The sequence below is a fragment of the Bos indicus genome, chromosome 3, assembly GCF_029378745.1.
Source record: "Bos indicus isolate NIAB-ARS_2022 breed Sahiwal x Tharparkar chromosome 3, NIAB-ARS_B.indTharparkar_mat_pri_1.0, whole genome shotgun sequence".
Lineage (NCBI taxonomy): Eukaryota > Metazoa > Chordata > Mammalia > Artiodactyla > Bovidae > Bos > Bos indicus.
In genome coordinates, this window is record NC_091762.1 from 12,825,713 (window position 1) to 12,851,232 (window position 25,520).

At 41.6% G+C, this 25,520-nt stretch overlaps 1 protein-coding gene across 8 annotated transcripts in view; it reads left to right on the forward strand.

Annotated features, from left to right (window-relative positions):
• Positions 1 to 25,520, forward strand: part of FCRL5 (Fc receptor like 5) — an 84,097-nt gene that overhangs the window by 17,250 nt on the left and 41,327 nt on the right. For 5 of the 8 annotated variants that reach the window (XR_011565271.1, XM_070784145.1, XM_019988640.2 and 2 more), the window contains exons 2-10: positions 14 to 34; positions 2,054 to 2,308; positions 3,399 to 3,650; positions 3,940 to 4,218; positions 6,520 to 6,798; positions 11,242 to 11,505; positions 14,174 to 14,452; positions 15,724 to 16,002; positions 23,186 to 23,464. Coding sequence is in view for 7 of the 8 variants with exons in the window: in XM_070784145.1 (XP_070640246.1) it covers positions 14 to 34; positions 2,054 to 2,308; positions 3,399 to 3,650; positions 3,940 to 4,218; positions 6,520 to 6,798; positions 11,242 to 11,505; positions 14,174 to 14,452; positions 15,724 to 16,002; positions 23,186 to 23,464 (2,187 nt within the window). In the remaining variant the exon portion in view is untranslated. The remainder of the gene's footprint in view (positions 1 to 13; positions 35 to 2,053; positions 2,309 to 3,398; positions 3,651 to 3,939; positions 4,219 to 6,519; positions 6,799 to 11,241; positions 11,506 to 14,173; positions 14,453 to 15,723; positions 16,003 to 23,185; positions 23,465 to 25,520) is intronic. The other 3 variants (XM_019988632.2, XM_070784164.1, XM_019988615.2) reach the window with 3 other exon arrangements.

The following is a 25,520-nucleotide window of genomic DNA, read 5'->3' on the forward strand; positions in this document are numbered from 1 at the left end:
TATATTTTTACAGCTCCTGTCGGTGGACAGTTTGGTGAGTTCTCCTTATGTTCTTCAGTGTCACTGGATAAAGAGTGTCTCTCTAATAAATATGAAATACTTGTGACAATTGTCTGAGGATCTCTAATATCTCCTGTTTCTCTCGCTGACATCGACAAGGATGTGAAAGTGTCACCCGGTTTACTGGCATTGCCCTACGGCCTGGATAGCTATATAGTCATCCTCAGACCCTTCCCAGGAGAAGTAGCAAATGCTCAAGCAGCTACAGGCTTTCACTGGGCCCTGCACTTACTCCTATTGCAAATGAACCTCAGATCACAAGGCAGGACATCTTAACTCCATGTCAAATGTTTAGGACTTGGGATAAGATGTTCTCCAGTCATCAAACTCAAAAAATTGCTCTGAAAACATCACAGTGGGAATGTTTCATTCTCTACAGTTTTCTCTCCAGGAAATGTGTGGAAAATAGATCATCCAACAGATGGGCTCTTAAAAGGAAGAAATGCACAGTAAGAGGAGATTGGGGGAGAAGATAAATTGTCTGTTTCCTACATTTTTTTAGAGTTCTGACTCTTCATTGACATTCGTTTGGATCAGAGGGTATCTTGGATATTTGAAGACCCATGAATAGCAAGAACTGTCTACAACCTCTCTCCTGTCCAAAATCAGATGCATCAGTGTTTCATCCTTGTCTAGATCATCTCTGGATTCTAGCTAACACCTTGTCCATTCCTTGCTTTACCATAATTATCTATGATAGACTTTTTATTTATTTATTTTTGATAGTGAAACAGTTAAGTGTTTATTAGGAGGAAAAAGGGTACAGTGCATGTGGATAGATACACGGGCAGACAGAGAGAGAATTGCTCCATCATGGTAATTTAAATCACTTACATGGGGCATTTCTTCCTGGTTCCCTTTGGCCAATCACTTTGATTTACCTGTATTTGATATATCTAAGGATCCTCCCATGTGTGTGTAAACATCTCTTAGCCAAGATGGATTGTGGTGAAGAGACCTATGTGTAGACTGAGCATCGCTCTTTTTTTTTTTTTTCTGATAGGCAAGAAGTAAATTTATTAATATAGGGTGCTTGTAAGAGATGCAAACGGACAGGCGAGGGAGCTCTGTCCCGAGGATTGAGTGGGCTACAGTTTTATAATGAAAAAAAGAGGAGGGGAGAAGACCTCCTTCTTCAAGTACATGTAGATGCAGACATAAGGCATACATCATTAGCTCCTCCTTCATATTAGGCAGAAAACTGTCTGACCCTATGAGGTCAAACTAGGATTATCATATTAGTGGAAGGGTGGTGACAGTTCTTCCATCTAGTGGCCTGGGGCATATCTGTGGTTTTGTTTATGGTTTTATAATTAAGCAAGCTTGCTTCGTTGAACAATGTTCCAATAGCTTTCTTGGGCTATCATTAACTTTCAATGGCCTCCCAAAGTTTCCTAAGTTTCCTTCTCTATCTATAGTCCCCTACTAGGATCATCACTCTCTTTTGACTTCCAAGGAGCTTTCTAGTTGGGAAGGCTTTCTTGACTTTGAGAATGAGAAATATGTGGTCTTATCTTTATCTTTTTCTGTATATCATCTATAAAATGAAAGTGCTAAGCAAGTTAATCTCTCAAGCTTTTGTCAGTGCCAAAATCTTAATATGATTTATCCCTTCTTTTGTGCAAAGTGCAAAACTGTGATTTTAACAACTCCTTGTGAAGTTCTTATGAGTTTATGAACATGATAAAGTGGCAGAGGATGACTTTTTCCAGAATGCAATTCCATAACAGACTAACCAACCATTTTTCCTATTGACATTTGGCAGTGAATCTTGCTGGTATTGCAATCTTGAAATCTCTTTGCTCACTGCCATTCCTCAGCAGTCACTTTCTCCTGGGTGAGAACTCTGGTTGAAACAAAGCCATGAACAGTGACCTTCCTGGGGATTTCTTGGAGATTCTCCAAAGTCAAGGCCTCTAGACTGTGCCTCACAAACCACTGTGATGGGAACTGTAGGCCACTCCACCTCAGATTCTTTCTTTTTCCTCCACAGCAAGTGAAATAAAATCTGTAATTTCCCTCCATCCTCCATGGACCACTCTCTTCCAAGGAGAGACTGTGACACTGACTTGCAAAGCATTTCAGTTCAATGCACCACAGAAAAGAAAATGGTACCGTTGGTATCTTCCTGGAGAAATACAAAGTGAGACAACAGAAAACACCTATGAGGCCCGTGAATCTGGAGGGTACAAATGCCAGGCCCAGGACTCACACTCAAGTGACCGTGTGGACTTGCTCTTTACTACAGGTAGGAAAGAAATGAAAGAAAAAAAAAGTTTAGGAATAATAAAGTGACTCAAAACCCAGCTGCATTTACTAATTCAAAAGCTCTAGAAATAGGGTACAAGAATTTATATATTTTACAAGCTCCTCAGGTAAAAGAAAATTTGAGAAGCAATTTATTTGAATGGTTTCTGAATCTATGTTTAGTTTGAGGCTTATAAATTTATTTGGAATAAAAATCTATGTGAGGATTTATTAATATTTTATAGATAGGTAGATAGAAGATAGAGAGGGAGTAATTTCCATTTCTGTCCTAAAACCACCTATTTTGAATGAATTTGAGGCAGTTATATAATCTTTCTAGTTATAATATAATGCTCTTTAAGTTAGTGAACAAGGAACAGTATAGTAGCAAAGAGCTAAGAAAATGCTTAGCCTCTTTGACCTGACAATTCTTCTCTTAAGAACTTACCTACTGAAATAGTCATAGATATATACAACCAAAATTGAAGAATCTTAAATGGTCAAAAAGAGAAAAAATTCATTAAATATTCTTACTGACATTGAAGGAAAATGTGGTCATTGAAAACCAGGTTAAAGAATGATATTGATGACATAGGAAAGTATTCATAGTAAAGTAAGTGAAAAGCAAATTATCAAGTGGATAAATACTTTAATTTCATAAAAAGAAATACATACAGACTCTTACATACATGCACAGAGATAAAAGAAGTAGAAAACTATATGCCAAAATCTGGTGAGTTGATAAGATTAATTTGCATTTCTGTTTTAAGCATTTTCTCAAGCATATGTGTTCCTTTTAAAGCGAGGGGGAAAAAAGGGATTTCCCTGGTGGTCCAGTGGTTAGGACTCTGTGCTTTCATTTCAGGGAGCATGGATTTGATCCCTGGTTGGGGAATTAAGATCCCACAAGACATGTGGCATGGCCAAAAATAAGTAAATTAATTAAATAGATAAAATCAGAAAAAGAAATGATGATTACTTTAAGAATCCTTTTCCCTAGTTCCCAGGCTTATAAAATCTTTTAGAATAATAGCAAAAAGAAGGGAGAAACAATCAGAAGAAACAAACAACTGCCCTTGTGTTTCCTACAGCCAGCCTGATCCTGCAGGCTCCATCTGATGTGTTTGAAGCTGACTCTGTGGTTCTGAGATGCCAAGCAAAGGCAAACGTAATACTAAATAACATGACATTGTACAAGAATGGAAAAGTCCTGCAAGTCCTTGACAAAACTTCTGACTTCCATATTTATCAAGCAAGTATGAAGGACAATGGTGACTATCACTGTAGTGGATTTAAAGATACTCACGTGGTTTCTTCAAACAAAATTAAAATCGTAGTCCAAGGTAAAGCGTTCTTTATTTTGTGAAATAGGTTAGTCAAAATGAGGACTCCTGAGATTGTAGAGGATAAAAAGGGCGGTCTGAAATACTACTGAATCTCAGGAAGCATTCCTACAAGGCATAGAGAAAGTACTGTTGTGCTTTGGGCTGAAGGATATTAGTAATCAAAGGCGGCATCTTTTCTGCCTGCTTTTGTATGTTCTGCTTGCGGGTGCGGAGGATGAACTGTGGTTTTCTCCAAAGCAGTTCCAAGACTCACTTTGCTGAGAAATATTGTGATCCTTCTCTCTAGAGCTGTTTCCAAGTCCCGTGCTGAAAGCCAGCTCCACCCAGCCCACTGAGGGGAACACAGTGACCTTGACCTGTGAGACCCAGCTCTCTCTACAGAGGCCAGAAAGCCAGCTCCTGTTCCGTTTCGTCAAAACATCCATGTGGTCAGAATGGAAAATCTCCCCAGAATTCCAGTTCTCTCCCATACGTAGAGAAAACTCAGGGTCTTACTGGTGTGAGGCACGGAGATTGAATTCCCTTGTCCAGAAACAGAGCCAGGAATTACAGATACAGGTACAAGGTGAGTGGTAGTGGGTTCTGAGATTTGCCAGAATGGGGCTGGGAAGGGCCGGGCAGAATGACACAACAGTTTGTTTTTCTTTCAGTACTGTGAGACACAACTCGTTCTTTTTCCTCTGAAGTTAGGCTTCCTTGACATCATTTTTCTGTCTTTTTTCCTGGTGGGCCTATAGGCATGGGCTTCCCAGGTGGTGCTAGTGGTAAAGAACCCGCCTACCAGTGCAGGAGACATAAGAGCCCCGGGTTTGATCCCTGGTGGGGAAGATCCCTTGGAGGAGGGCATGGCAACCCACTCCAGTATTCTTGCCTGGAGAGTTCCATGGACAGAGGAGCCTGGCGGGCTACAGCCCATAGGGTCACAAACAGCTGGACACAACTGAAGTGACTGAGCACACACACATATACTATAGGCATAAACCACAGAGCCCTTTGACTGAGCTAGATGGACTCTGCTTAGCCAGATGGACAGATTCTTAGAATGCTAGATGCCTGGAGGTGAGCACTTAAGAATAAGAAAACTAAAGGACAAGAGCTTGGGGAACAAATATTTCTAACTAGATGTATTTAGGGATGATGTTGTCCCCACTGGGCTTCCCTTGTGGATCAGATGGTAAAGAATCTGCCTGCAATGCGGAAGACCTGGGTTCGATCCCTGGGTTGGGAAGATCCCCTGGAGAAGGGAAAAGCTGTACGCTGCAGTATTTTGGCCTGGAGAAGTCTATGGACTGTACAATTCATGGGGTCGCAAAGAGTCGGACATGACTGAGTGACATTCACTTTCACTTTGTACCCCTATTGCTTTTTCCTAAGTCTCTGAAACTGTATAGGTCTTCAAGCATGAATGCCAACCAGTGGTCAAATGCCTCTTCTGATTTATTTTGACCTATTGATATCTCATAGGAGCACTAGGAAGGATGCAGATCTGGGGTGCATGCTCTCCTGAGTGAGGAAATAGTGAGAGTGGTTAGCATTCTCCATCAATTTGCTCCCATTCCCAGGCAAAAGAGATGGTTCCATGTTTCTTTCAAACTGTCTGAACTTGGAAGTGTTAGTTGCTCTGTCCTGTCTAACTCTTTGCGACCCCATGGACTAGAGCCCACCAGGCCCCTCTGTCCATGGAATTCCCCAGGCAAGAATACTGGAGTGGGTAGTCATTCCCTTCTCCAGGGGATCTTCCCAAACCAGGGATCAAACCCGGGTCTCCCATATTGCAGGCAGATTCTTTGCCATTTGAGCCACCAGGGAAGTCCTTGAAACTGTCTAGATACTATTAATCTTTGTTTTGTAATCATAGGCAACATTTTTTTCTTATGTATATGATTTGGACTGGACAATTGAGAGGAAGTAGAGGATGTTACTCAACAGTTGCAACACAGTGATTTCTAGCATAGGATCTCCCTTCATGTTACTGATGGAACCCAGACCCCAAATCCTACTCCTTATCTGTTCCCAGGTATCTTCCCTTGTTCTTCAAGCCTGCAAGATGACTCAAAAAGGCATTGCCCTTAGCCAATATCCTAGTGTAAAACCATAACCACCTGGAGTGTAGAACACTTTCATCCCAGATTTTCCTATTTTAGGAGGACTGTCACAGGTCCACCTCCTCTGACCATCTAACTGACAGGCAGAGATGTTAAGAAGTGCTTACTCCAGGGCAAGCTTGCTGTATATGTCAATGATTGATTTCCAACAAAGCACCGAAGTTGTCACAGCTGCAGAGCAAGTACCTCCAGTGCCAAGTCTTCCTGTCCTTTCCATTCCGACCACTTCAATGTTAGGCACTGGGTGTAATTTCCAGGATGACTGGCCCATGCTCTGTCAGGTAGGGCATAAGGAGAGGGTGGGCATTTTATTCCTTGTGGAATAAATGCTTCCTGGTGGCTCAGATGGTAAAGAATCTGTCTGCAGTGTGGGAGACCCGGGTTTGATGCCTGGGTTGGGAAGATCCCCTAGAGAAGGGAATGACTACCCACTCCAGTATTCTTGCCTGGGGAATTCCAGGCAAGACAAAGGAGCCTGGTGGACTCTAGTCCATGGGGTCACAAAGAGTTGGACAGGACTGAGCAACTAACACTCTCAATTTCAGGAACTGGCTCCACCAGTTCATTAGGAATTGAAGTTCTCTCAAACCATTGTCTCTCCAGCACTTTCTCCCTCTTCCCAAGAAGTCTCAATTCCACCGCAGGTCAACTTCCCATCAGGTCAGCAGACTTAGCCCTTCCCATTCTGTGACTCTTCTTCTGTGTCTCATTCTGTGACACCCCAATGCCAAGAATCCCACATGTCATTTATATTCATTTAGAAATTGTTCGTGACGTCCAAATACGCTCCCACCCAGAGTTCGTGTTTGAAGGTCAGGAGCTGGTTCTCATCTGCTCAGTAAATGGAGTTCCAAGGCCCATCACAGTCTCCTGGTACAAAAAACAACCCAGCCTTTGGAAGGACAGAGAGCTTCAAACTTCCTCAAAAACAGAATTCAAGGTCCCTGTGGTGCAAAGCAGCGATGCTGGAGAGTATTACTGTATTGCCAGAAACGGTCGCTTTTCCCTTGAGAGCAACTTAGTGATCATCAGTGTGAAAGGTGTGTCTGCCAAGTATCATTTGCAGAACAGCTTTTCAAACTCTGTAAAGACCATGAGGTGGTTGGGTGGGAGTGGGTGTTGATTGTTGCCAATAATTTACTGCTATGAATAATCTACCAGAAGTTAGATTAACAGCAGGGGGATTTAGGGGTAGAATGGGTTGTGGGAGCTTTTGGAAACTCCTAGAAATGGAGGACAGAAAAAGTATTCAAGGACTGCCATATGTATGGGATCTTCATATTTAAAATTTTCTTTTTAAATGAAATGGTTCTTGAACAAATAGAATTTTAGAGCTGGAATGATCTGGGACCATGTCTCTTGATAGGAGGGCCCTCTTTCTCTTGTAGTAGGTCACATTCTCTCCGTGTCCTCACATAACCTTTCTTCCCTGTCCTTGAAGAGAGAGAGGTCTCTGGTATCTTCCTCTCCTGTAAGGACGCCAGTCCTATCTGATTAGGGGGTCAATCTTCTCTTATGACCTCACTTAACCTTTGTTGTTCAGTCTCTAAGTTGTGTCTGACTCTTTGCAACACCATGGACTGCAGCATGCCAGGTTCCCCTATGCTTCACTATCTTCCAGAGTTAGTTCAAATTCATATCCATAGAGTCAGTGATGCTATCTAACCATCTCATCCCCTGCCACCCCCTTCTCCTCTTGCCCTCAATCTTTCCTAGCATCAGGGTCCTTTCCAATGAGTTGGCTCTTTGCATCAGGTGGCCAAAGTATTGGAGCTTTAGCTTCATCATCAGTCCTTCCAGTGAATATTCAGGGTTGATTTTCTTTAGGATTGACTGGTTTGATCTCCTTGCAGTCCAAAAGACTCTCAAGAGTCTTCTCCAGCACCACAATTTGAAAGCATCAATTCTTCAGCACTCAGTCTTCTTTATGGTTCAGTTCTCACATCCATACCTGGCTGACTACTGGAAAAGCTATATCACTGATAACTATACAGACCTTTGTCAGTAAAGTGCTATTTCTGCTGTTTAATATGCTGTCTTTTAGGTTTGTCATAGCTTTCCTTCCAAGGAATAAGCGTGTTTTAATTTTACGGCTGCAGTTACCATCTGCAGTGATTTTGGAGCCCAAGAAAAGAAAATCTGTCACTGCTTCCACTTTTTCCCCCTTCTTTTTGCCATGAAGTGATGGGACCAGATGCCATGATCTTCATTTATTGAATGTTGAATTTCAAGCCAGCTTTTTCACTCTCCTCTTTCACCCTCCTCAAGAGGCTCTTTAGCTCCTTTTTACTTTCTGCCATTAGAGTGGTGTCATCTGCATACTTGAGGTTGTTCATACTTCTCCTGGCAATCTTGATTTCAGCTTGTAATTCATCCAGTCTTGCATTTCACATGATGTGCTCTGCATATAAGTTAAATAAGCAGGGTGACAATATACAGTCTTGTACTCTTTCCCCAATTTTGAACTAGTCCATTGTTCCTTGTCTGGTTCTAACTGTTGCTTCTTGACCTGCATACAGGTCCCTCAGGAGACAGGTAAGGTGGTCTGGTATTTCCATCTCTTTCTTTAAAAAACAAAAAAGTTTTATTTACTTATAGCTGCACTGGGTCTTTGTTGCTGCATCTGGACTTTCTCTAGTTGTGGTAGGGGCTACTCTTCATTGAAGTGAGGGCTATTCTTTGTTGCAGGGAGCAGGCTTCTCATTGCAGTGGCTTCTTTTGTTATGGAGTATGGGATCTAGGTGCTCAGGTTCAGTAGTTGTGACAAACAGGGCTAGTTGCTCCATGGCATGTGGGACTCTTCCTGGACCAGGGATCAAATCTGTATCCCCTGCATTGCAAGGCAGATTCTTAACCACTGGGCCACCAGTGAAGTCTGGTATTCCCATCTCTTTAAGAATTTTCCATATTTTGTTGTAATCCACAGTCAAAGTCTTGAGCATAGTCAGAAGCAGATGTTTTACTAGAATTCCCTTGCTTTCTCTATGATCTAATGAATGTTGGCAATTTGATCTCTGATTCCTCTGCCTTTTCTAAATCCATCTTGTACATCTGGAAGTTCTCAGGTCACATATTGCTGAAGACTAGATTGAAGGATTTTGAACATAACCTTGCAAGTGCATGAAATGAGCACAACTGTATGGTAGCTGGAACATTCTTTGGCACTGCCCTTCTTTGAGATTGGAATGAAAACTGACCTTTTCCAGTCCCATGGCCACTGCTGTTTTCTAAATTTGCTGAAATGTTGAGTGCAGCACTTTGACAGCACCATCTTTTAGGATTTGAAAAAGCTCAGCTGGAATTCCATCATCTCCACTAGCTTTGTTCATAGTATTGCTTCCTAAGGCCCACTTGACTTCACACTCCAGGATTTCTGGCTTTAGGTGAGTGACCACACCATTGTGGTTATCCCAGTCATTAAGACCTCTTTTGTATAGTTCAACTGTGTATTCTTGCCACCTCTTCTTAATCTTTTCTGCTTCTGTTAGGTCCATACTGTTTCTGTCCTTTATTGTGCCTATCCTTGCATGATATGCTCCCTTGGCATCTCCAACTTTCTTGAAGAGATCTCTAATCTTTCCCATTCTATTGTTTTCCTCTGTTTCTTTACACTTTTCATTTAAGAAGGGCTTATCTCTCCTGGAGAAGGAAACGGCAACCCACTCCAGTATTCATTCCTGGAAAATCCCATGGACCGAGGAGCCTGGTCGGCTACAATCCATGGGGTCGCAAAGAGTCGAACATGACTGAGCAACTTCTGTGTCTGTGTTCTGTGTATCTCTCCTTGCTGTTCTCTGTGACTCTGCATTCAGTTGGGTATATATTTCCCTTTCTTGCTTACCTTTTGCTTCTCTTCTTTCCTCAACTATTTGTAAACCCTCCTCAGACAACCACTTTGCCTTCTTGCAGTGCTTTTTCTTGGGGATGGTTTTGGTAACTGCCTCCTCTACAGTGGTGTGAGCTTCCATCCATCATTCTTCAGGCACTCTGTCTACCAGATCTATTCATCACTTTCACTGTATAACCACGAGGGATTTGATTTAGGTCATACCTGAATGGCCTAGTGGTTTCCCCTACTTTCTTCAATTTAAGCCTGAATTTTGCAATAAGGAGCTCATGATCTGAACCATGGTCAACTCAAGGTCTTGTTTTTGCTCACTGTATAGAGATTTACAATCTTCAGCTGCCAAGAAGCTGAAGCTTCAGTCATTTAACCTTATTTCCTTAAAGGCTCTATCTCCAAATACAGTCATATTGGAGGTTGTGACTTCAATATATGTATTAAAGAGGGACACAGTTCACTCCATAACACCATCCCCATTGGCTTTGAATAAGTGTCTCTATCTTGTGGGCTTCATCCTTCAACCAGTTCAGATACTATCATACCCCTTAACATGTCTGCAACATCTCTCTCTCTCCTTTCTTGATCCCCAGCATCTGTAGAACTCACCATTTTCCTCTTTTCTTTCTTTATCCATTGAATCCCCATACGCTTGAGTTTCCAATCAATCGTAGTAGTTCTCAAATAATTCCTCTATCCCAGGGTTATGGAGATATCTGTTGTTCCCATCAACAGTTAATTATTTTCAATAACCAATGTGCAAATCCATGTAGGATACAGCAACAGGTAGTAACATCAGTTACTCCAACCATGTAACTATGGTTACTACACCACCCCAAACTACCCTACCTCCTTTACCAGTATCTAACACCATCTTACCCTCAGTACTGTTAAGGTGGTTGTGGTAGTGATAGGAAAATAGCTTTGATAGAGCCCTGTGCTGTTCCCTTCATTGATGGCAAGCTCCAGTTCCACTTTTAAGGAGTCAATGTTATTTAACTTTGGAACAGGAGTCAGGAGACAGACTTAGGTCCTGTCTGGCCCTGAAAACATCCTGATGAGTTACCACAGACAGATCTCCTAACCTCTTCCTGACTCAGTTTTCTCACCTATAAATAGAGAGGGTCAGGCTGGATACAGGGAGATTGTAGGAATGGAGAAGATTCTAGAAGAGTATGTGAATGTCTGACAGAAAAGAGAAAGGGGCAGAGGCCCAAGGCCAATCCCAGCAAAGGGAAAAAGGAGAGCAGGGACTGACAGGAAGACTAAGAGTGGCTTGGGCAGGTGAGGGGACAAATCTTCCAAGTCATATGGCAGAGGGAAGGAGCAAGGTAAATGTGTCAGTCTGATGGTAGCAAAATCAGGGATTTCTTCCCCAAGAACATCATTTCCCCTGGAAAATTGGAGTCAGGTCACCTAACAAGGGGAGATAGGAGAGGAGAAGGGCCAGGTCTGATGGAGAAGGAGAAGACCAAGAAGACCAAGACCAAGGAGAATAGGAAAGAGCTGGGGAGAAAAGTCAGGAGACGGTGAGCTGCCCTGAAAGCCAGTGGACATGAGACTGGACATTTCATTAGCCACTGATTGACAGCTTCATGAAGTGTCAGGAGCAACTGTTAACTAAGTTTTTTCTCTTCCTCAGTCCCTGTGTCTCAACCTGTCCTCACTCTCAGACCTCCTGGGACCTGGACTCTTGTGAGAGATAAGATAAGCCTTCAGTGTGAAGTTCAGAGAGGTTCTCTGCCTATCTGGTACCAGTTTTTTCACGAAGATGTGTTGCTTATGAAGACAAAATCCACTTCAGAGAGAAAAATGTCCCATAGATTGTCTCTGACTGAAAATCACTTTGGAAAGTACTACTGCACAGCTGACAATGGCCTTGGCCCTCAGAGAAGTGAGGCTGTGAGTAAGTAAGCCTCCCTATCATTAGTAAGCCCAGGATCTGTTAGAGACCTATACTTGGCCTCTATCCCTGACTGCTCCAGAAATGTGTTCCCACCTTCAAGTTTCACCTACTTTTTCATCTGGCCAAACCATTGTCCTTCTCAACACCCCAGCTCACTGAGACAGCTATCTGCTGCTTTTTAGCCTGGTCCCTTCAGCAGCCCGTGTGCCACAGTGCCCCTGGCTGCCTACACAGCAGCTCTGTCTTTCCTGGACCCCAACCTCTGAGGAGTCAAGTGCTTCTCTCTTTTTGTCCTCTTGTCTTGTGAACCCCCCAGATTCCTGATTTTCATCCATTACACTGTCCCCTGTAGCCACAAAATAAGTTCTCCCTGAGGCACACAGATTTGTCTCTTGTCCTTTTCATATCAGATACTGATCATTTACAATGTACAAAACCAAGTAAGATGTAAAGACAAGGAGCATGATCATAGTTACTTCAAATATGACCCTCTTTTTAAGAAAATGTTTATCAGAGTGTAGTTGAATTACAGTGTAATGTTAGTTTCAAGTGTACAGCAAAGTGGATCAGTCATACATAAATATATACACATTCATTTTTAGATTCTTTTCCAATATAGGTCATTATATAATATTGAGTTAAGTTCCCTGTGCTTTACAGTAGTTTTTATTAGTTATCCCTTTTATATATAGCAGTAATGTATATGTCAGTCCCGATCTCCCAATTTATTCCCTCCCTCACTCCTTTACCCCCTGGTAACCACAAGTTTACCATAAGTAAACGATAAGTTTAATTCAACATAACCACATTGAGTAAGCTCTTTTAGAGTTGGTTAGGTAGCAATGTGAAAGGGGCCCAAATGGGGAAGGGCTGGCAGCAGATCAAGGGATAACCACTGTGAGCCAAGAGGAACTCACCTCTGCTTGCCTGATTTAAGGCCCTAACAGTGAATGTCAGCTCAAAATCAAGTTATATAGGTTTCAGTTGATCTCTGAATCTCAGTTTTGTGTCATCTATGTGTGGCCAAAGCCCAAGCCCAATTTTAGGGAGCAGTGTGATTTGGGTTTGTATTGATGGTAGAGTCTAGTCCTGGCTGGTCCTGGAAGCAACCTGTTTTCTCTTCTGTTTAAAAAAAAAAAAAGCTGAGCCAGGCTGGAGATAAGCCAGAATGCAGCCCCTCCCACAATAAATATGCAAAAGTTTTAAAGGAAAGGATCAGGGAACCCTGGAAGGAGACATCAAATGAAAGAGACGGAGAAGCTGTGCTCCTGACATCCACAGACCCAAGGAATTTGGAGGCAGGATGTCATCATCAGATGCTCTCAGAGATGCACAAAGTTCTATAGAATGGCTGCTTTATCCACCTCCTAGGTAATCACTGCATGTAGTATGTATGTCAGACTATACTGACATCTAAGAATACATAGACTAGACCAACACTGTAGGAGTGTTTAACAAAGTGAAACCAAGTGAGGGAGAGTTTTAAGCAAAAGACAGTAGAGGCCAAGTCAGAGAAGGCACAGCTGATATATGATGAAAGATAAGAATTGAGTCACATCCCCTGAATTTAGCCACAAAGCACTGAAAAGGAAAGTGGAAGAATACAGGGGAGAACCTGGTTTGATAGCTGGGTTTGATGGCTGCCTCACCACATACTAGCTATGCAGCTTAACCCCAGTGGGCCTCAGTTTCCTCATGTGTGAAATAAAGGCAGTGATAATAGCTTCTCAGGATTGTTTTGATGATTAAATTAGTGTTTGTCTACATATGTTTACAAATAATATATGACAAATGCACACCATACACATAGTTAAAAACATTATATTATATCATGTGAGTGAGTGAAGTCGCTCAGTTGTGTCCAACTCTTTGCAGCCCCATGGACTGTAGCCTATCAGGCTCCTCTGTCCATGGAATTTTCTAGGCAAGAGTGCTGGAGTGGGTTGCCATTTCTTTCTCCCATATTATATCATAAGTGTCTATTATTATCATCATTATCATTATAATCACAAACATGAAAAATCAACTTTAGTATGTTGGTGGGGATAAAAACAAGGTTGTATTGAGCAAATTATCAGAGTGAGAGAAAAAAGTAGAGACAGTGCTTCTTCTATGAGTCTTTCCACAGAAAAGAAACATTGAGAACATTAAATGTAGATAGGGTTTTGTTTTGTTGTTTTACTAAAGGGGAGAGGATTAAGCACATCTAAGTGGTGTTTGGAAGAAGTGAATAGATGCAGAGAATTTATATCTGGGACACATGGAGGTGAGCTCAGGGTCAAGAAAGAGCAGGATCCTCCTTGAGTTGGTGGAGGGGCAGCTTGTCCAAGGTCACCAGACAGGGGAGAAGCAAGGGGCTGATGCAGGTAAATGGTGTGAGTCTGGTGGCAGCAAACTAAGGGACTTCTTCCTCAATAACATCAATTCCTCTGGAAAATGGGAGTGAGGTGACCTAACAAGAGGAGACAGGAAAGGAGAAGGGCCAGGTCTAATGGGAAAGGAGAAGACCAACAAGGAGAACAGAAGAGAGGTGGGGAGAAAAGCCAGGAAGGCTCTGGGGTGCCCTGATGGCCAGTGGACATGAGACTGAACATTTCACTAGCCACTGATTGACAGCTTCAGAAAGTGGCAGAAGCAACTGCTGACTAAGGTTTTTCCTCTCCCTCAGTCCCTGTGTCTAAACCTGTCCTCACCTTCAGCTCTCCTGGGACCAGGACTTTTGTGGGAGATAAGATGAGCCTTCAGTGTGAAGTTCAGAGAGGTTCTCTGCCCATCTGGTACCAGTTTTTTCATGAAGATGATTTGCTCAAAAAGAGAGAAGCCATTTCATGGATAACAGAATCCTATAGCTTCTCTCTGATCGCAGAGCATTCTGGGAACTACTACTGCACAGCTGACAATGGCTTTGGCCCTCAGAGAAGTGAGGCCATAAGCCTCTCTGTCACCGGTAAGCCCTAGTTCTGTTAGTGACTCATCCCTGGCCTCTATCCTTGTGAAAGTAAAAGTCACTCAGTCATGTCCAACTCTTTGTGACCCCATGGACTATACAGTCCATGGAATTCTCCAGGCCAGAATACTGGAGTGTGTAGCCTTTCCCTTCTCCCGGGTATCTTCCCAACCCAAGGATCAAACCTAGGTCTTCCACATTGCAGGCAGATTCTTTACCAGCCGAGCCACAAGGGAAGGCTGGCCTATATCCTTGACCCCTCCAAAAATGTGTTCCCACCTTCAAGTTTTCCCTGATTCTTCCTCTGACCAAACTTATGTCATTCTCAATACCCAGGTTCTCTTGAGACAGCTGTCTGTTGCTTTTGAGCCTTGTACTATGAGCAACTCAGATGTTATCACACCCCTAGCTTCCTGCAGGGCAGCTCTCTCCTGGACCCCAACTCTGAGGAGCCCCAGTGTTTCTCTTTTTCTGTCCTCTTGTCCTGCTAATCCACAGATTTCTGATTTTCATTAACCACATTGTTCCCCATAGCTACAAAATCAGTTCCCATGGTCATTGAGTTGTCACTTGTCCCTTTCCTATCAGATACTCCTAGATGGTTCAGTGGTAAAGAATCTGCCTGCCCAAGCAAGAGATACAGGAGATGCTGTTTTGATTCCTGGGTTGGAAAGATAGTCTGGAGTAGGAAATGGTAACCCTCTCCAGTATTCTTGCTTGAAAATATTCCATGGACAGAGGAGCCTGGTAGGCTGCAGTCCATGTGGTCACAAAGAGTTGGACATGACTGAGCAACTGAGCACACAAGCACTGATCATTTACAGATACACAACCATAAAAGATACAAAGACAGGGAGCAGGATCATAGTTATACCAAAGATGTCCTTCTTGAGTAAGCACTTTTAGAGTTGTTTAGGCAGCAGTGTGAGAGGACACAGAGGGGAGGGGCTGGAAGCAGGGCAAGGGGCATCCATTCTGAGTCAAGAATTCACCTCTGCTTGCTTGGCTTAAGGTCCCCAAATCCATGAAAGTGACTGTCAGCTCAGTATGAAGTTAAAATGGTTTCTGTTGAGCCTTGAATCTCGGGGTTTTTTTTTTTTTTTTTTTTGCCATCTATGTGTGGCCAAACTCCAAGCCCAATTTTAGGGGGCAGTGTGATTCATGCTGTCCTGAGGGCCGGTGGACATAAGACTGGATATTTCACTAGTCACTGATTAACAGTTCCAGGCAGTGGCAGAAGCAACTGTCGACTAAGTTTTTCTCTCCCTCAGTGCCCGTGTCTCAACCTGTCCTCACCCTCAGCCCTCCTGGAACCTGGACTCTTGTGGGAAATGAGGTGAGACTTCAGTGTGAAGTTCAGAGAGGGTCTTCGCCCATCTGGTACCAGTTTTTTCATGAAGATGTGTTGCTCACAAGGATAGAAGCTACTTCATGGAGAACAAGGTCCTATAGCTTCTCTGTGGCTGCAGAGCATTCTGGGAACTACTACTGCACAGCTGACAATGGCTTTGGCCCTCAGAGCAGTGAGACCATTAACCTCTCTGTCATTGGTAAGTTCTGGATTCCTGTTAGTGACCCATCCCTGACCCAGATCCTTGTCATGCCAACTCCTTTCAGAGATTTTCATGGATCTCCCTGTTTCCTACACCATCAACCTAATGGTCATCTTGTTTCCCTTCTCAAAGAACCATCTGTCTGTGGGCTTCAGTCCTCATTCAGCCCTCACTCAACTAGGCCCCTAAGATAGCTCAACACCTTCCCCCACTTTTACCAAATGAATTTATTTTCCCAAAAGTCCCTGGTGGCTCAGATGGTAAAGAATATGCCTACAGTGCAGAAGACCCAGTTTTCAGCCCTGGGTCAGGAAGATACCCTGGAGTAGGAAATGGCAACCTACTCCAGTATACTTGCCTGGAAAATTCCATGGACAGAGGAGCCTGGCTGGTTACAGGCCATGGGATCACAAAGAGTTGGACATGACTGAGAGACTAACACTTTTATGTTCCCAAATTATTTTTTCAGGCCCTGCATGTTCAGTCTCCAAACCAATTTCTCTTAACTGGATGCACAGAAGCATCTCATATCTCCCCACTAATACCTACATATTAATTTAGCTACAAGCTCAGGCATATGGACATATAGTGGGCAAGAGCTTACTTTCTCCAAAAGCTTCTGCAGCAGTTCAGACTCTTGCTGCTGCTGCTGCTGCTGCTAAGTCGCTTCAATGGTGTCTGACTCTGTGTGACCTCATAGATGGCAGCCCACCAGGCTTCCCCATCCATGGGATTCTCCAGGCTGGAGTGGGTTGCCATTTCCTTCTCCAATGCATGAAAGTGAAAAGTGAAAGTGAAGTCGCTCAGTCATGTCCGACTCTTAGCGACCCCATGGACTACAGCCTACCAGGCTTTTACCCTCCATCCATGGGATTTTCCAGGCAAGAGTACTGGAGTGGGGTGCCATTGCCTTCTCCAGTTCAGACTCTTACAGTAGGTTTAAAGAGGGCTGAAAGTGAAAGGAAGAGAAGAAATGGCCTCCTAGAAGCCAACTCACTGGTTTTTCTGGGGTTTCTGGGATATTTTGACTTAACTCAGTAATAACACGTGTCATTTCTTTGTATTATGTTTTCAACAGTTTTGTTGCAGTATGACATATATTTGTACATGTATACGAATTATCAGTGTACAGTTCATGGTTGCCTATAGAACCGTGAAAAAGTGTCATTTTAGGATCAAAATTGCTTCCGTTTACTTTTGGAATCTTCGTGTAGAAGAGAGTGAAAGTTCAGTTTTCTTTTCATAGAAGCAGAAAGAAAGACAGAGAAATCTTGAGTCAGATGTATCAGATCATTTTAGATAAGAAATAAAAAGACCTTGATGTCTCTGGGGGGTGAGGGTTTGCTAAGTAAATCCAGGGAATAAAAAAAAAGGAAGACAACATATCTAGATTCATGGAATAAGAACTGAGAGATTTCTCAGAATTCAACTTATTTCTCAAAAACAGGTTATATTGATGCTTGATGAGCTAGATCCTTTCATTATTATCTACTCCTAGCCCTGCCATCTGTTTCCTTTCTCTGTCCTTCTGCCCTATTTTTCGTATTGCTCCTAAGTGCTTTCACTCTTATTCTTAAGACTCTACCTTATGAACTTATCTTGCCTCAAACCTCCTGAAAATTTCATCAGTGACTGTCTTAGACTTTGCAATAGGATATCCTGCTCTGTATTTTAACGTCTGCCCCAGCTGCCAATGCTGTATGGTTTGCTACCAAAGCAGTGCTTCTAACAAGTCTAATTAGCCAAGCAGCCTAGCTCTAAGACACCTCATAAGCCACAGGCAAGTCTACACATGAAATTTTCTTAAACCAACTGCCCACCTCCAGTTCAACAAGTGGTAGCAGAGGGAGCAGGGTCAATTGGGACAGCATGACATATAATGAACTACATTGAAGAAAATAGTTTTTCTAGGAATGATATACACAGCAGGGCCTCTGAGGTTTCCTAGAATGAGCAGTGTACATGTAAAACATCTTGCTTGAGTTGTGTGATATCAGTTTGGATAAGAATACCCGAATTCTAGCCCTAGTTGTGAAAATAGCTAGTTCAAAATTTAGGCAAAATTTTAAAATTTTCTTTGTCTTACTGTTTAACTTTCTCTTGAAAGTTAGGTAAGACAGTAATTAGTGTTCCTTAAAGCCCCAGCATTCTGTGATTTGAGTTGGAATAAGAACCCAAAGGTAATGAATTCATGATTCTCTGGAAGAAATAAGGTGGGTGTCCCTTTTTTTTTTACCTGGAAAAGCAAAGGAGAGCATCACTTTGACAGAGTCTCATCATCCTTCAAGGTGGTGGGGAGGAGTTAGGGGAATCACTTTTAGGGTTTGAGAAACAGGAATTAGTCAGAATATGATGGTAACTGCAAGTGTGGTCTGGTCAGACTTTAAATTAGGCAAGTTCCTGTTATGGTCTGTGGGTTCCTGTTAGGAACCCATGAGTCCATCTGGAGTCCTTATTACTATGGTCCTATCTTGAAAGTGATCAGTCTGAAAGATCTCTTGCTCCTTGACAGTTCTTGTTTCAGATCATAGTAAAACATGACCAAAGGAAGACACTGCCTCTATATAAATTGTTGAGTAAAGAGATTACTTATGAAATGTAAATGCTCTGAGATTCAAACTCTAAAGCCTGAAGCTGAGCTATCAAGGAAAGTCCCAAGTCCTAAAGACATCCTCTTTCTCATGACCATGTTTTATTTTCTTCTCAAATTTAATGTTATCTAAAACCGTTTTATTTCTTGTTTCATGTGTATCTTTCTGAATACCAGAGTATAAGCTTCATGAAAATGGAACCTTTTTAGTTTTGGTCTGCTCTGCATCCCTGTACCTACTCGGTGTCTGGCACAAAGTAGGTCTTCAGTGAGCATTTGTAATTCCTTGGACAAAAAGTCTTTCAGGTGAGATGAGGAAGAAAAGACTAGGGAGAGAATACTGGTCTTCGCATCTGCTTATACCAACTGAACAGAAATAAATGAGCCTTAAATTAACACACAAATTGAGCAGCTTCACACTGAGCCATGCAGACTCTCTGACAAAATAATTTGTTTTGTGTGTGTGTTTTTTTTTCTTTTTGAGGGAATATACCCCAAAGAGAAGACATGGAAATTTCGTGGGAATATAAACTGATAAGATATGCCCATTTTGAATCTATCAACACACACACATACACAGAGCATTCTCAAGCAAATACAAGAGCCTGAATATAACTTTATTCATTGAAGTATAAGCCATAAACAAAAGAAGTCTAATATGGGAATTTTTGCTTCGATGCATTTAAAACTATAAAAGGGAGAGAAAAAGCACAAAATTCCTAATAACTTTAAGAAGAAGAATTGCTTTAGGGAACAAAAAAGTTTTCTGGATATTCTTAATACAATTAAAGAAAAGACTTATGTCCATAAAGACTTATGGACTCCAGGGGGAGAAAAGTACAATGGGGAAATTAATGAGGTTAAAGAAGAGATGATAAGATAACATAAAAGAAAAACAAGTATGTATGTGTGTATATATATATATATATATCAGAGGTCAGGAGAGAAACCAAAGAAAACAATAAAGCTATTTTAGAAATAAAATCCAAATTTGACGGAAATGCATACTTCTGAAATCTGTTAACTGAATGGAGTTGGTATGAGAAAATAATATGGAACCCAAGGTAGGAAGACACAGAAAAAGGAAAAAGAAATTAAAATATGGAGATCAGATAATGAAGACCACAAGTGTCGATAATTAAGTGTCTAAAGAGAGAAACAAAACTCAAAGATTTACTTAAAAATTTCTTGACTTGAAGAAAACTTGAGTATGTAGATTAAAAGACATATCTTGATGAGGTTATTGATTTTCAAGGCTAAAAATATCCACGTGCACATGCACGAGTGTGTGTGTGTGTGTGTATGATCATGGCAAAAAAATCACAACCCAGTCATCTCAGAAAGAAAAAATATTAAGTTGTCTTAGATTTTACATAGAAGTCAATACTAAAAGAGAGAAGCAATGTTCATACTGGCAGTTTCAGAGGAGAAATGAGAATTGAGAGTTTTATCAATAACCTCAGATATACAGATGACACCACTCTTATGGCAGAAACTGAAGAACTAAAGAGCCTCTTGAAAGTGAAAGAGGAAAGTGAAAAAGTTGGCTTAAAACTCAGGGCAAGGGTGGGAAGATATGGGAGAATGGCATTGAAACATGTAAAATATCATATGTGAAATAAATCGCCAGTCCAGGTTTGATGCATGATATAGGGTGCTCAGGGCTGGTGCACTGGGATGACCCAGAGGGATGGGATGGGGAGAGAGGTGGGAGGGGGGTTCAGGATGGGGAACACATGTACACTCATGGCAGATTCAAGTCAATGTATGGCAAAACCAATACAATATTGTAAAGTAAAATAAATAAATTAATTAAATTAAAAAAAAAAAAACAACAACAACAAACCTCAACATTCAGAAAACAAAGATCATGGCATCCGGTCCCATCACTTTATGGCAAATAGATGGAGAAACAGTGGAAACAGTGAGAGACTTTATTTTTCTGGGCTCCAAAATCACTGCAGATGGTGACTGCAGCCATGAAATTAAAAGATGCTTACTCCTCGGAAGGAAAGTTATGACCAACCTAGACAGCATATTAAAAAGCAGAGACATTATTTTGTCAACAAAGGTCCGTCTATTCAAGGCTATGGTTTTTCCAGTGGTCATGTATGGATGTGAGAGTTGGACTATAAAAAAGCTGAATGCAGAAGAAATGATGCTTTTGAACTGTGGTTCAAAACAGTGGTTCAACTGTGGTGTTGGAGAAGACTCTTGAGAGCCCCTTGGACTGCAAGGAGATCCAATCAGTCCATCTTAAAGGAGATCAGTCCTGGGTGTTCATTGGTAGGACTGATTTTGAAGCTGAAACTCCAATACTTTGGCCACCTGATGCGAAGAGCTGACTCATTTGAAAAGACCACGATGCTGGAAAGATTGAGGGCAGGAGGAGAAGGGGATGACAGAGGATGAGATGGTTGGATGGCATCACCGACACAATGGACATGGGTTTGGGTGGACTGTGGGATTTGGTGATGGACAGGGAGGCCTGGCATGCTGCAGTTCATGGGGTGGCAAAAAGTCGGACACGACTGAGTGACTGAACTGAACTGAACTGATATCAAATCAAAAAGACATTTTCAAATGTGCAAGGATTCAAAGAACTTAGTACCCATTAACCCCTCTTGAAAAATTATTTGATGACAAATTCTAGCCTAGCAGAGATAAAAATTAATATAAAAGACTCAAAATGAAGAAACTGTGATATGAAAAGTGAATACTGAATCTATTCACATCAGTAGGTCTCAGCCTTGGCTCCATATTAGACTGATGTTGATGTATGGAAGAACCATCACAATATTATAAAGTGATTATCCTCCAATTAAAAATTAAATAAAAAAAGAGTCACCTAGGAATATTGAAAAAGATATTTTATTAAGCTCTCTCCAGACCAGTTTACTTCAGAATCTTTCAGATGAGGACTCATAATCCTTTTTTTTTTTTTTTTTAACACATCCTCAGTTGAAAATATTGTACAAATAGGGTTGAAAATCACTGATTAAGACAAAAAACAAAGGCTAGGCAATATAAGAGTTATGGCTACAGAATAGAAAGCAACTATTATAAATGTTAAAACAGTAAAAGGCAACAAAGGTCCATCTAGTCAAAGCTGTTTTTTCCAGTAGTTGTGTATGAATGTGAGAGTTGACCATACTGAAAGCTGAGCACCAAAGAAGTGATGCTTTTGAACTGTGATGTTGGAGAAAACTCTTGAGAGTCCCTTGGACTGCAAGGAGATCCAACCAGTCCATACTAAAGGAAATTAGTCCTGAATATTCATTGGAAGGACTGATGCTGAAGCTGAAACTCTAGTACTTTGGCCACCTGATATGAAGAACTGACTTCATTGGAAAAGACCCTGATGCTGGGAAAGATTGAAGGCAGGAGGAGAAGGGGACAACAGGGAATGGGATGGTTGGATGGCATCAGTGATTTGGTGGACATGAGTTTGAGCAAGTTCCGGGAGTCGGTGATGGACAGGGAAGCCTGGTGTGCTGCAGTCCATAGGGTCACAAAGAATTGGACACAACTGAGCGACTGAACTTAACTGAACTGAAAACAGTTAAAAATACATGTAACAAAGAAAAATCAGTCAGAGGGAATTGAGGAAATAAAAAAACCAATTTTATTCCTATTTCATAATGGAGGACAAAAATTCATTTGGTAATTTAGAAAAATTAATGACAGATTCAAAAGTTTTCATTCTGCAAATAATTGAATACTTTTACAGACTGCAACTCATCAATTAATGGATTATAATTCACTAGTAGTCCATAAAAAATCAGTAAAGTGTAAGGTTCCCATAGGATAGAATAAGTAAATTCTTCAGACAAACAACTGTAAAGTTTAAGATTAGGAAAAGAGACATAATAAGGAAAATAAGTCTGTGTGTTTATGTGACTATAATTGATCAGAGAGTGGGGGAAGGAGACTCTTATAAACCATGAATGTAAGTGCAAATTGGTTGAAACTTTTTGAAGAACAATGTAGCATTATATATCATTATTTGAATACTTATATCACAGTTCCAGAAATCCCACTTGTAAGAATTTATCCTAAGAAATGTATTGACAAAGCACAATGATATATATACAGAATTGTGTATGGAGCCTTATTCAAAATTAGAAAAAGATAGCAACCTAAAGTTCCATAAAGGGGGATTGCTTAAGTGTGTTACAGTAAATTCATACTGTGGGATGCTTTGTGGTTGTTAAAAATAACCAAGCAATATTTACCCTAAAATATCAAATTTTAAATTTAAAAGAGTTGCTTTTTATGCGTGTAAATTATACCTCAATAAAATTTATTTTTTAAGCAAGTGAGATAGATCCTTAAGTAATAACATAGAATGATGGTCATGATATTTTGCTAATTGGGAAAATCAGCTTGTAGACCAGTACGTGTCTTGTGCTCCCATGCATATATGTGGGTTTTTTATGCATTTATTTGTGTTGATAAGGCTGAGTGTTCTTACACGTAGAAAAGATCTAGAAAGTGTCACCAAATTATCAGCAGAGGTAACCTCTGGAAAACAAAAATAGAGGAAATGGGAAAAGATACTGATATCAACTAACTCGTTTTTGCTTTCAGTTCCAGTATCTCGCCCTGTTCTCACACTCAGGCCTCCCAGGGACCAGGCTGTGGTAGGGGACGTGGTAGAGCTTCACTGTGAGGTCCAGAGAGGCTCTCCCCCGATCCTGTACCAGTTTTATCATGAGGATGTCACCCTCGGGAGCAGCTCAAGTGCCTCTGGAGGGGGTGCTTCCTTCAACCTCATTCTGAAGACAGAGCATTCTGGGAACTACTTCTGTGAGGCCAACAATGGCCAGGGAGTCCAGCGTAGTTACACAGTGTCACTCAGTGTCAGAGGTAAGTGGACCCAACTACAGCACAACCAGAGACTGACCGTCTCCCCCACCTTTCCCAGTAGCCGAGATTGGAGTTACCCCAGGGACACTTGCTGTGGGACATCATTGCTAGCCTGCTGTCTACACAGCCTCCATCTGAGAGTTCTATATTCTACATTTTTAGGAACTTGAGCCTTCGTTTTGCTTGCTTTGCCTCTCCTGGTAGCAACACTGCAGCCATTGTGACCCAAAGTATCCTAATGTAGGAATAAAGGCTTTTCAAATGCAAGTTGCATCCTGGCCAACAATGATGAGCAAAAAAAAGTTTAAAAGAAATTATAAAGTTCAGCTTGTCTCAGAAGAGATTTAGTTGTGCTTTCCTCTATCTGTCAATCAATAAAAAGACCAACTCATTCTTTCACGGCCTCATAAATTTTGCTCTAGCCTCTCCTGCCACTGTCCCAGGGCAGCTCAGATCCTCACCCTGAACTCCTGCTAAAAGGCTTCTCAACATCATTCTCCTGAATTCTCTTTTACTTGTCATTCAACAGTAGCACTCTCTCCCACCTGGCCATTATGGGGTGGCCTCCTAGTCATGCCCACTTCCAGTGCAAGCTTGACACCACTCTCATAGTCTTCCACTCTACACTCTGTCATCTTTCTATGACTGTAACCCCACATGGATGACCCACTCAACACCATGGCTTGTCATCCTTTCCACAACTCTCATGCACTCCCCCGTACACACACTACTCCACTTACCTGACCACAGCCTTCTGTCCTTCTGCTTGTTTCTTCAACTCCTCTAATCACTGTTGTCCTCAGACCTCAACAGAACTCCCAGTTCATTAGCACCTTTACTTCCTCCCAGACAATCACATCCTTGGCTCCTGTTTGTCTTTGTATCCATCCAGTAACTTATCCTTCCTCTTCCTAAGGTACAGAATAGAAGACTGCTTCCTATAAAAGGTGAAAATCACCATCTCATTTCTATAATAGATTCCATCCTTGCTTGCATTCTCAGACATTTTGAACAACTTTCTCTCTTATGTCCCTTAACACCTGCTCTATAGGATCCTTCCTATTTAGTTTAACATGCTATATCTCCCCCATGTCTAAGGGGAAAAAAAACCCATTTGATCTCATTTATGTCTCCAGTTGGGCTTCCCAGGTGGTAAAGAATTTACCTGCTAATGCAAGAGACACAAAAGAGGTGAGTTTGGTCCCTGGGTAGGGAAGATCCTCTATAGTAGGAAATGGCAACCCATTCCAGCATTCTTGCCTGGGAAATTCTATGTACAGAAGAGCCTGGCAAGCTACAGTCCATGGGACCATAAGCTGGACACGACTGAGCAACCAAGTACACATCCCTCCAGCCACTGTTCTCTTATGACTAAATTTCCAAAAGAAGAGTCAGTTGCACAGGTTGCCTCCATTTCCTTATTATCCACTAAGATTAAGCCTTGGTTTCTTCTGAACTTTATACCAAAATTATTCTTACAAAGGTCACTAATGACTTCCATGGCTTTAAATCCAATGGCCATTTTCCAATCCTCACCTTACTTGATCTCTCAGAAACAGTCTATGTTGTTTATCTTTTTATTCTTCTGGAAGCCATCCCTTCCTTGTCTTCAATGATTTCACTGTCTCCTGGATCATCTCTCTCTGCCATTCCCTCTCAGTCTCCTTTACTAGCTCCTCACCTTATAGATGAACTAAGCATTGGTGTGTTCCAGAATTTTGTCCGGCATGTATCCTCTTGTCTTATATATTAATATGTTCTTTCTCTGGATGATCCTGGGGATGTCATCTATATAAGTGATTCTTTTCTTTTTTTTAAAATTGGAATATAATTGCTTTCCAATGTTGGGTTAGTTTCTGCTGTACAACAGAGGAAAGAATTTTCTATGTGAGTCACCAGAGTGACCCAGGCTCCAGGCTCCCATCTTAGCAAACAGCTCCCCATTTTTCAGTAATGGCATAAACAAACGTTATGTTCCTGAACCTGGTAGGTAGATTCCGTTCTGCCAGAGGAAGATTTTGCTGTAACTTTCATACAAGCTATTTTTGAATGCATT